The following is a 12,500-nucleotide window of genomic DNA, read 5'->3' on the forward strand; positions in this document are numbered from 1 at the left end:
CAAGGGTACTCCTTGATCATAGTAAACAGGGACATCACACAGGGAAGACTTCTGGTAAGTGAAGTCTGCTCCTTTCGTAAGATTTTAAAGTTAAAGGTATAAGGATCTTAGAAGACGTATTTGTTATCTATAATTGATCTGGAAAGACATAAGTCTGGTAAACTGGGATTGCTATTTTTCCACCAAATGAGAAAAGTCAATATCCATTTTTTTGATCATCAAATGTTATTGAAGTTGTAAGATGATTTATCCATAATATTTGATGCACTTATAGGCACCTTGTAGATGTAAATAAATAGAGCCTGTTGATATAATAAAAGTAGAAGGAAATGTGACTCTGTATAGCTATGTATAAATATATTTTAATACTATTTATGTACTGCATTATATCTGTTTTAATTTGGTGTAATATATGTAAGTGATGTACTCTACTATAATTTTTATAATCTGGTGAATGTGATTTTTTTAATACGCAGATGGAGAGGACCAAAAAGTATCTTCACCAACGCAGATCACAACAATGCTGGAGAATCTGAAGAACAAGTTGCGAACAGATGTTCCTCTGTCAGATTTTGTAAGTGTAGGCCTGTTTGTGTAGTTTCCTTACAAGTAGAGATAGTACACAATTTTTGCTATATTTAGTATCTTAGAAATTTATAATTCATTACATTGTGTAAAAAAAAAAATATTTGGCAGAATTATACCTAGGTCTTTCCAAACATGGAACAATTTCTCATATGTCACATGTATTTTCTAGGATGATTCTAGTGATCCAAAGGATGTCCGCAATACGATAGATACCATTCAAGACCAGATCAGACACCTGAAAAAGGCTGTGGAACATACTATAGAAATAAGCAAGGAGAAGGGACACTTCAGGGAAAGTGCTTCATCTGATAGTAAGTGTAGTGAGATTATTTTTACGGTTACAACCACAAATAATGTCAAATTAGTTTGATGTTGATAGTTTTTGTTGTGTTAAACTGTAAATATGTGAATTTATGAAAAATGACATTGAGTAATTTAGAAGGAGTCTAGTACAGGATGTTACGGAATATAAAAGATATAGAAAAAGAAAGTTATTCATGTTCTAATTCAGATTTTTTCCTTCACATTATTTTATTCTTACAAAATTCTATCTCTCCCAGGTGGTCTCAGTGAAAGTGAAGTACAGGAACTTCAAGAGCAGGTGATCAAACTGAAGTCTTTGCTCTCCACTAAGAGGGAACAGATTGCCACACTTCGCACTGTGCTAAAGGCCAACAAACAGACTGCAGAGGTAATTTTTTTTTCTGATTTGCCTGTTGTAATTATTTAAGAGGAATTTGTAATCTTATAATTAGTAGAAATTATTGGATCAGAATTTGAAACTGTCACCTGCTTTGACTTTATTACATTTAAGTTGTATATTGATATTTGGTTTAAAATGTACTGGCATGCTTCTAAACCTTTTCTTTTTTGGAAAATATATGTAATATTGCCAATTCTGTATTTGTATATATATATATATATTATATATATATATATATATATATATTTATATATTTATATTTATATATATATTTTTTTTTTTCTGTTTCTTATTTTAGAAATGTAATTTACAAATGATATATATGATATACAAGAAAAGTTATTGTGTATCAAATACCAGGACATAATATGAAATTTCTTTTATGTTTAGGTGGCCCTGTCCAATCTGAAGTCCAAGTATGAAACAGAAAAGAGCATAGTCTCAGAAACAATGATGAAACTTCGCAATGAACTGCGTCTCTTGAAGGAGGATGCTGCTACATTCTCAAGTGAGTTTTATTTATTTAATTTTTTATTACCACATGTACTTTAATTACCTTATAAATAAAATTTATCTGTTTAAAGAAGAATATTATGTTAACATCAATTTATTCAGGAACTTTTGTATAAGAAAGAGATTAGCACTAACTTTATGACAAGATATTAAGTATACTTTGCTTCTGTTAATCACAGGTCTCCGTGCTATGTTTGCTGCACGTTGTGAGGAATATGTAACACAGTTAGATGAAGTACAACGGCAGCTAGTGGCAGCTGAAGAAGAGAAAAAGACACTTAATTCCTTGCTACGAATGGCTATCCAGCAGAAGCTAGCTCTTACTCAGAGACTGGAAGATATGGAATGTGACAGAGAAAGGTGAGTCTCTTTAGTTTGCATAATTCTCTGAATTTTTTATTAAGTCATTGATGATTTGCTGGACCTCATTATTAAGAATGGGAGGTTTCAGTAATGTAATAGTTCATGTATTGTAAAGAATCCATGCAGTTAAGTGTAACTACTTAAGTGCAGTAAAATTGTCTTGATTACTACTTTCAGTAAAACAAAACAAAAATTCCAATATAAAAAAATGGTTGGGAAATATTTGCTAGATAAAGTTTACATAAAAAATCCAATCTGCAATGAATGAGTAAATGTCCAGGTTCATAGAGCTACTGCATATCTTGTGAGATTCTCTCCACATTACCGGCTTTGTTTGAATACTAGTATTTCTTTCTCAGGTTCAACATGCGAAAGCATCCGGGGAGCAGGGGTAGAGCTTACAGTTCCAGATTTAACAACCAGCCACATGCTTCTCCATCACAACACCATTACCAACGCAGAGATAATTATTAAAGTGTAAATGACTGTATTTAAATGTATTTATGTGAAGCAAAGCAAGAGATGAGATGTTGGTTGGAAGGTATTACAGTGTTTTGGTTGAAATAGGATGATTCATCATAAAGCCAGAACATCTGTATCTTATTTTTTTTAACTTGTGTTCTCTTCCTGTATTCAGCTTCAGACTTGTTTATGCTGTGTCATGAAGACCTCAGAAACTGGAGTTATCTTACAAAGACTTTTTACACTTGTAAAAATGCAAGTTCTTGAGGATGGATTGATACTTTGAGGAACTTTTCCTGGTGTAAATGATAACAAAAATCATATACAGGTTGGCAAGTGTCTGCCAGTGAGGGGAAGGCTGGGTGTGCCTGTCATCTCTTCTGCTTTATAACCCGGAATTAGTGCATGAGAAAGGAATGATGTATGGAGAAGCAGCTATTGGGAAATGTTGGATTGTAACTTGTTAAAAGTGTGCCCCTTTTTTTAGTCTTACACTGTTTCTTGTTTGTGAAGCAGAAAGTAGTTGACGAAAAAAATGTTTTAAATGAAATTGCTTTAATTTTAGATTATATATATATATTTGACTTATTTTAATTCTTTTTTTTTACTATTGACTCTTAATGTACAGGATTTTTGTAATTAAGTGAATATTTCTTTTATGAATTTCAAAGTACATAGTAATATTCATGTGCAGGTCATATCGTCCAAATCAGAACAGAGGCATGTCCACAATGAGAACTGTGTTCTTTACCCATAGTATCTCAGAAGCTTTAAAACTTAAGAATAAGTTGTATGATTCTTCCCAATCTAGATACCTTGTAATACTACAACGTCCAAAAAAATTAAAATTGCATTACAAATACCTGATAGACCATAAGATTTAGAATTTTAATTCCTATTTACTTAAAAAATCAAGTATTTTTCAAAGAAATATTGTATAAAGCTTATGCATACTATCAGTAAAGTTTGTTAATGATGCCATTTGATAATTGAAATTGTACGTCAGTGAATATTACTTAGTTGGCGTATGTTCCCAAGTACGGGCCATAGGTTGTATTAAGAGATCCTGCCTCGTTGCATACTCATTATTTGGAGACAGTTCTGTTCAGAGCCTGGACAAGAGTAGCAAACAGTCTACAAATGTTACACATTATTCTTTCATATTTACCTGTAATTGATTTTAGAGTTGCATAGAAGAGCCATTAATTTTGTATGGATGAAATGTAGTGTCATATTTTTTTTTTCTTCATTTCTCTCCACTTTTTTATTATTGTTGAGTGGGTGATCTGTTTGCTGGGTGGAAAGGTTGCTATATAGATATTGAAGTCTCTCTGAAATCTACAATTGAATGTGTCATTTTTATTTGTGGAAGTGAAAATGTACTACTAAAGAGCTTATCTTTTTTTGCAGTTGACCATGAACACATATTTGTACATGAGCTAGGAAGTTAAGGGCAGCTCACATGTGACATTATGATCTTGATGAAACTGAATCAGTAGTTGGCTCATCTTTTTAAAATGTAGACATGATCTGTTTTGCAATTGTACTAAAAGACAATGCTGATTCTACTTAAAGTAATATTTTTACAGTTCTTAACTTCCATGAATCTCTTTATATAGTTATATTTGTATTAACCAGAATTTGTATGACAGATACAAAGTTGGATTTTATGATAGTGTCTGGCAGGATATTATGTCAGAACCGCTCAAGAAATGTACTTATGTTTTTTTAACAAAGATTTTTGGTCAAGGTACTTTACTGATAGGTAGCTCAGCCTGTTCAATGTTATGACTTCCATTTTTTCTGTTTTCTTGTAATACTGATTGTAAACAAATTGGACATAAGAATAGATCAGTCTGCCTCATTTTCTTGGACAGAGAAGTAAGTATTATTTTGCAGAATAGGGTTGTTGGTAGTTCATGTAATCATTGCATTTGCCTTGTGCAAGTGCTTATATAGTCAGGATATTGTCAGAGGAATGCTCTAAAAAAAAAAGTGTTTAAATTTTTTTTTTTATTAATTTACCATTTCATAAGTGTTCATGATGGCAAAAAGGTGCCCACTACTATCCTTTCTGAAATGAAGAAGCATTTCTATTAATTTCAAGCAGAATAATAAAGTTGTTGAAATTGAAATAAATTTTAAAAATCATATGGTGCATTTAGGTAGGGGAGTGAGTTTTGTATGAGAAAGAAGAGATAAAATTGATATTAGGTAATATGATCATATATTTCAAATATTGAGGGTGCTACTCAATAATTCTTTCACAGGTAGTTATCCAGATTATTAATGGTCTTAATGTGATTATAATTTTTTTTAGCTTATTTTCACATGATAGTTATTTTTTTTTTTATTATGCAAAAATTGCAGAGCTAGGCTGCTATATTTATAAAAAAAAAATTATATACATGGTATACTGTGCTTGAGAAGGTTTCATATCTCAGTCGTGTTACCTGTTCACATTTGTGTTCTTGTAATAATAATTTTAGTTTTTTCTTTATTTGTTTATGCTTGTGGTAATATTATTCTTTAAACCTCATGGTAGTTAGCTAGCATTCTTAATAGGATATTGAGATTTTTGTTGTGTGTCTCTTGTTACAATATTTTTTGGTAGGTTTGTGAAGATCATATATGATATATGATACATAATAGCCAATATTTGGCTGATGGAGTTATTGTAATAATCATTAATATTTTTATTGTGATTATTATTAGTATTTTTTAATGTGTCTAAGGCACCGTTTCAAAGCAGCTTGACCAAGGGACAGGAACAGCAACTCAGTTATTGATCACAATTGCTGAGACCATATTACTTTGTAGCATACACAAAAAAAGATACCAGGTGAGCACTGTAGGGTTGCTTGATAAAGTTTTCAGTGTTGAGAGAACCTTTGCCCTTCAGTGTTTAACCATTTCACTTCAACTTAAACAAGAGAATATGCTTCTATCTTGGCTGATTATGTAGCTATTAGGTATTTATACAAATAAAAAATCAATTTAAAAGCGTTCTCATAGCAATGAAATTGAATATGAAGATCATTGTACATGATTGTAGTAGCAGAGAATTTAGCTGTTTTGGGTTTACTATACTTGGTTGTAAGTTTTTATTTTATTTTTTTCTGTATTGGGAAATGTTGCTGTGCAGCTCTGAAGTAAAAATAACATACATTTTAAATTATTCTGGTTGTATTTTACTATCACTTTGCCTCAACTTGCATTGATAAGTGTAGAATATCTGTACATAATTCAGTTAACAAGAACTGATGTCATGGTTTGAAAATTATTGGCCAGAAATATTTTCAAGTGCATCTTGTAACCTCGTTTGTTCTGGAATTTTGGTGACATAGGTAGAACAAGGTAACAGCGTTGTGATCTGTATTGTGCTGTGTCATCACTGGCCCCAGTTCTTTTTTCAGTCACTTTGCTTTATCTGTGTACTTGTAAAAGCAGATTTACTATTGTTACTATTTATGGAGCACATCAAGCACATCCTATGTACCCTTGCTAGTATTCCAAGTTGCTTCAGGAGTTTGAAATATTTAGGTGTGTGCCTACTATGTGGGGGCCAGTGTTGCACAAAAGAGCTTGCTTAAAGAAATAGGTCCAGTTGAGCAGTCCATTGTCTCACCATAGAGTTAGGGCAGTTTTAAGTGCTAAAGGATTTATTCATGGTGGTCAATCAGTGTTTTCTTTATAAGTGTCACCACATTGTCACAGTTGCAAAACCTGCTGGAATTTAGTGTCTTGACAGGTATATGCTCCTTTTAGTGAACAGTTAGTATTAGGTTTTGTTTTTCTTTTCACTCAGAACCAAAGACACTGTTAGCATAGATTCACATACTTTGCAGTGAAGTTTCAGACATAAGTCGTAGTCCTTGAAATCACAGTGATATATAAATCATTAAGGTGAAGAAAGATATTACTATTGTTGCAGGAAAGATATTGAAGATGGGTATCCCCAAAGTAATAATTCAAGATTAAAGACTAAAATTATAAGATATAGAAAAGACTAATATATAAAATTATTTTAAAATCCAAGTGCTTAGGAGCTGTTTAGATGTTCATTGAAATGTAGAGTGAACCTACTTTTAAGTATGTTATCATACAGTTCTACAATAATCAATGAAAACCTCCTTTCTTGGGGGATGTAAGAGTTTGATCTCCAAAATAATAGCAAGAGATTACTGATCTCTAAAACTGACCGAAGAGAACGTCTTTGTTTCTTGTTGCGTAGTCGGCCTGTTGGTATATTTACGTATTGTCTCATATGATGAGTGGTTCAGCTAACTTATTTTTTAATCTAATTTATTAGCTTTTAAGACTATTCAAGTAATCTACATTTAGATGCATTTGGTGTAGCTATGCTTGTACAGTATGTTATAGAGATTTTCCATGAGAATTTAAATGCTATATGATTTACAGGGTTTTAGGTAGAGAAGGATGTTAATTGAAGTGGTACAATATTTGCATTGGGGTCACATTATGAAACACTGTGGCCATTATGGATACATGGTAATTAAGAGCATAGGTATTTCCATCCATATTTTGTGAATGCAAATTTCCTTGAAAAGAAAATGGAGCAGATGTTATGATAGTAAATTATTTTACATGGCAGATGGATCCCAAGAGAGTGTGCCTTATTCTGCAAACGCACTCATGTTTTTTGTGGCAGTGGGTTTTGTGAAAGCTACTTAATTTTGCATGATACAAGAATTAGAAATGATACTGGCTGGATTACATGTAAGTTGACATTATATGTAGAAACCATCCACATTTGACTGCATCACAGATTCACTTTTTTATATAGTTTGGCCAAAGATGATAAACAAATTAAAATACACAAACCAAAGAAACTCTAACAATTAGTTGCTAATTTCGAGCAATGACATGGTCAGGGGATCTTCATCAAATTTTAATGTAATGTCAGCGACAAAAAATAGTTTAAAGTAATATGATGAAGCAAATATGTTTTTACTTTAATCTGCAGACAATGAAAATAACCTTTCCTGTGATTATATTTTGTTTTTTCTGTACAGATAATGTCGTCTTTGGCTCATAATTTAAAATGAACTTGTATCAGAAGTCATTTTAGTATCGACAGGCACAGTGTACTTGGGTAATAATTAATACTTTGTGTTGATTTACAGCAGGTGTTTTGTAAAGTGTTTGTGACAATCGGTCTGGGCAGATGGTGGAAACATGTGAGAGAATATATCAAATCTTTTATAATGTTGCCATTGGTATTATGTAGTTTCAGCGTATCATGAAAAAAATTATCAGTGGGGAAATATGTAATACTTTTTAATGTGTTCAGTCAGCACCAGAATTATTGCTTGTAAAATGATCAGAAAAGTCCAACACCAATTAGTCATTATACTGTATACTCTTGTAAGCTCTGCCCGTGACTGTCACACTGTTACTGGGAAGGGTATCTACAGCACCCACAGTATTTTTACTTTTGTATCTACTTCTTCACTGAGGACTGAGAACTTATTTGTACAATAGGATCCTGTTTACAATAAAATTTTAAAATGAAGAAAGCTGTTTTTGTCCCGTTGATTATAATACGGTTGGAAATTATATTTTCTTGATACTGTAAGTTTAAAATAATGGTTTTCAGTTTACATACCATGGACAAACCTTGGGTCCATATCCTCCCTTTTCCTTCCAGCTGCAGTGTGAGTTTTTAAGGTTCTGTCTTTGTATCCAAGTTTTCAAGACTGACATTACCAAAGGCAGTTTTTGCTTTAGTGAGGGAAACCGGAAGAAAAGGGGAGTAAATATTTAGAACAAATAGATTCGTGAAACTGCCCTTTTCATTGCCAACTCAGAGTTGCTAGTGACCTGAGGTCATGGCAAGGCCGAAATTTTGAAACAATCTTAGGCACTAATCTGAATTATACTTATGTAAAACGAATGTGAGGGGAATAAGGTATTTAATAATCATATCCTTTTTATCAGCTCCAACACCTTAAATATTCTGAGAGAAAATAATTGCAATGCTCTCTTCCATGAATATTCGTCTACACATTGCATTGTGAACATGACCTTGCGCAATGAAAGAAAAGAATGTTTAAGGTATCTTTCATTTGTAGCTTTTACTTTGATGATTTTGTGAGAATGTGAACCGCGTGTATAAGTCTAAAGACAAAGCAACGTAAGAACAGTAGAGGAGTTGTCGGTAAGAGATTCCAACTCCATAATGATAACACCAGTTTGAGTGAGTGAGTTAGTTTATGATTTGCGAAGTTCTAGCTTCGCCCGGGCCTTCTTAATATGGCCCGGCCTTTGAGTGAGTTCTGTTGTCGGAATATGTCATTTCACACTTGTAAGTAGGTCAACAGAGAAAGAAGCATGGGCGAGATAAAGGATATGTTAAAATATATTTTTCTGGACACTTAATATTTTAAACATATACAATGTCATGATTGTTATATTAAATACATATTTACAAATATTTATGAAGATGATGAAATGACCGAATGAGTTTTGTGTTTCACTTACTCTATATAGTATCTATCTACTCTCAAATTAATTAACCTGTCTGTCTATAGTTATATACCTACCTATCTGCGTATATCTACCTGCCTACCTAACTACTACTCTCTCTCTGTGTGTGTGTGTGTGTGTGTGTGTGTGTGTGTGTGTGTGTGTGTGTGTGTGTGTGTGTGTGTGTGTGTGTGTGTGTGTGTGTGTGTGTGTGTGTGTGTGTGTGTGTGTGTGTGTGTGTGTGTGTGTGTGTGTGTGTGTGTGTGTGTGTGTGTGTGTGTGTGTGTGTGTGTGTGTGTGTGTGTGTGTGTGTGTGTGTGTGTGTGTGTGTGTGTGTGTGTGTGTGTGTGTGTGTGTGTGTGTGTGTGTGTGCGCGCGCGTGCGTGCGTGCGTGCAGGTAACGTAATGGCGACCATCACTCTCCTGTCTTGTTGATCTGTCAGCTCACTCAGGTTTGTCGAGCTTTCAAGACCTTTTATTAGAGTCATCATCTGATGAAAGACGAATGTAACGTTTGTTCACCGCTTGAAATCACCGGTGCATTAAGGTAGTGTGTGTTACATGTCATACTTGAGGGAAACATGTGGGCCGACGTCATAAACTTCATATCCAAAGATGTATGTTTCAATCGAGTTAATTATCATCCGTCTTCAGTTTTTGACGTATGATGACCTCCGCTTGGCAAAGATTGGTTAGAGATCCGTTATTTCCTGAAAAAAAAAAAAAAATATATATCAGGCCGTAAATAAGAACAAAAAATACATTTACAAACAATAACCATATGGCTGTTCATAAAAATGATATAATCCAAAGGTAATGAACTGACACATCTGTTAAGCTAGCCACAGCATTATCCATGAATAATTTAGAACAATTTGAGAAAAGAGGAAAAAACATAATCAGTACAAAAGAACACAACTGCATTAAATTCCAAAGTAGTTTTACGTGACGCGGTAATGCGTTTGTTATGACAACCGCTACACAAGATAGCTTTAGCGAAGTGCAACGGCCAATCAGCAATGGGATATGTGTGCAAGTCTTATTTTATTTTTCAGTGTATAAGCTGTTGTCTGCTGTTCGAAGACAAAGATAATTATAGACTCTGTTATTGAAGAAAAACCATGTATCACTGGTTATGGAATAATGATATGCTGGTGTATTCAATTATCCGTTACTAATGCTGTTGTGATAGATATGATTATGTATGGTAATGTTAGTATTATTATACTGATAGTGATAACAACAGCAATGATGATAGCAGTGCTGATTGTTATAATGATAAAGAAAATTATAATGATAATGCTGATAATAAAAATAGTGATAATAATACTGATAATAATAAAAATGATGATGATGATGATGATGATGATGATGATGATGATGATGATGATGATGATGATGATGATGATGATGATGATGATGATGATGATGATGATGATGATGATGATGATGATGGTGGTGGTGATGATGATGATGATGATAACAATACTAATAACAATAATAATACTGATACTACCACTACTGCTGCTACTACTACTACTGATAATAATAATGATAATAATGATAATTATAATGATAATAATAATGATAATAGTGATAGTTATAATGATAATAAAATTGATAGTAATGATAGTTATAATGATAATAATAATGATAATAATGATGGTTATAATGATAATAATGATGATAATAATGATAGTTATAATGATAATAATAATGATAACAATCATAATGGAAAAATATGTTAATAATGTTAATAATAATAATAATGATGATGATGATGATGATAATAATAGTAATAATAATAGTAATAATAATAATGATAATGATCATAATAATAATGATGATGATGATGATGATGATGATGATGATGATGATGATGATGATGATGATGATGATGATGATGATGATGATGATGATGATGATGATGATGATGATGATAATAATGATGATGATGATAATTATAATGATAGTAATAATAATAATAATAATAATAATAATAATAATAATGGTAATGATAATAATAATGATAATAGCAATGATAATGATAACGCTGCTACTGCGGCTGCTAATGATGATGATGATGATGATGTGATTGTCATCATTATTATTATTATTACTGTTAGTATTCTCATTCTTATCCCTATTCTTATACTTATTCTTATCATTATTATTATTATCCTTATTATTATTATTATTATTATTATTATTATTATTGTTATTATTATTATTATTATTATTATGATTATTATTATTATTATTATTATTGTTATTATTATTATTATTATTATTATTATTATTATTATTATTATTATTATTATTATTATTATTATTATCATTATTATTACTATCATTATTACTATTATTATCATTATTATTATTATCGTCATCATCACCATCATTGTTATTATTATTATTATTATTATTATTATTATTATTATTATTATTATTATTATTATTATTAATATTATCATTAGTATTATAATAATTATTATTATTATCATTATATTATTATATTATTATTGTCCTTATTATTATTGTTATTATCATCATCATCATCATTATTGTTATGACTATTATCATTATTGTTATTATTATTATTATTATTATTATTATCATTATTATTACTATTGTTAATACAATTGTTACTGTTGTAACTGTTGTTGTTGTTATTATTATTATTATTATTACTATTATTATCGTTATCATTATTATTATTATTATGATGATGATGATGATAATGATAATTATAATAATAACAATGATAATGATGATGATGATGATGATGATAATGATAATAATAATGATAATAATAATAATAATAATAATATTATTATTATTATTATCATTATCATTATTATTATTATTATTATTATTATTATTATTATTATTATTATTATTATTATTATTATTATTATTATTATTACTCTTATTATCTTATTATCATTATCGTTGTTATTACCATTATCATTATTTTCATAATTACTCTTATTATCATTATAATTATCGTTGTTATCCTTATCATTATCATTATTACCATAATTACTCTTATTATCATTATCATTATCGTTATTTTCATGATTATCATAATTATCACTATTATTTTTATCATTATGACTATGATAGTAACAATACTACTACTACTACTAATAATAATTATAATGGTTGAAAATTATAATGATATTTATTATCACAATGCCATAGAATTGAAAGGATTATAAGGCAATATTAATAACGAATGGAGATCATTATAATGATAATTGGATTCCTATAAATGATACGGTGAAAATTCTGAAGGTGATAATCAAAATAATGGCAGAAGGATGATAAGCCTAATGGCGATGTAGCTCATGGTGTTAGAAAGACACAGTATAAGAAGCTT

General features: G+C 30.7%; 2 protein-coding genes across 3 annotated transcripts in view; one reads left to right on the plus strand and one right to left on the minus strand.

The window, feature by feature from the left end:
• Positions 1–8,165, plus strand: part of LOC125035316 (protein bicaudal D-like) — a 17,981-nt gene extending 9,816 nt beyond the window's left edge. For both annotated transcript variants that reach the window (XM_047627624.1, XM_047627634.1), the window contains exons 9-15: positions 1–54; positions 477–574; positions 758–899; positions 1,149–1,279; positions 1,682–1,799; positions 1,984–2,164; positions 2,527–8,165. The exon at positions 1–54 is cut by the window's left edge and continues 65 nt beyond it. In XM_047627624.1, coding sequence (XP_047483580.1) covers positions 1–54; positions 477–574; positions 758–899; positions 1,149–1,279; positions 1,682–1,799; positions 1,984–2,164; positions 2,527–2,641 — 839 coding nt within the window. In that variant the 3' untranslated portion in view covers positions 2,642–8,165. The remainder of the gene's footprint in view (positions 55–476; positions 575–757; positions 900–1,148; positions 1,280–1,681; positions 1,800–1,983; positions 2,165–2,526) is intronic.
• LOC125034198 (fibrocystin-L-like) overlaps positions 1–12,500 on the minus strand; it is a gene marked incomplete in the record, with an annotated part of 1,068,345 nt that overhangs the window by 598,812 nt on the left and 457,033 nt on the right.

Source organism: Penaeus chinensis, chromosome 2 (assembly GCF_019202785.1).
Source record: "Penaeus chinensis breed Huanghai No. 1 chromosome 2, ASM1920278v2, whole genome shotgun sequence".
Taxonomy (NCBI): Eukaryota; Metazoa; Arthropoda; class Malacostraca; order Decapoda; family Penaeidae; genus Penaeus; species Penaeus chinensis.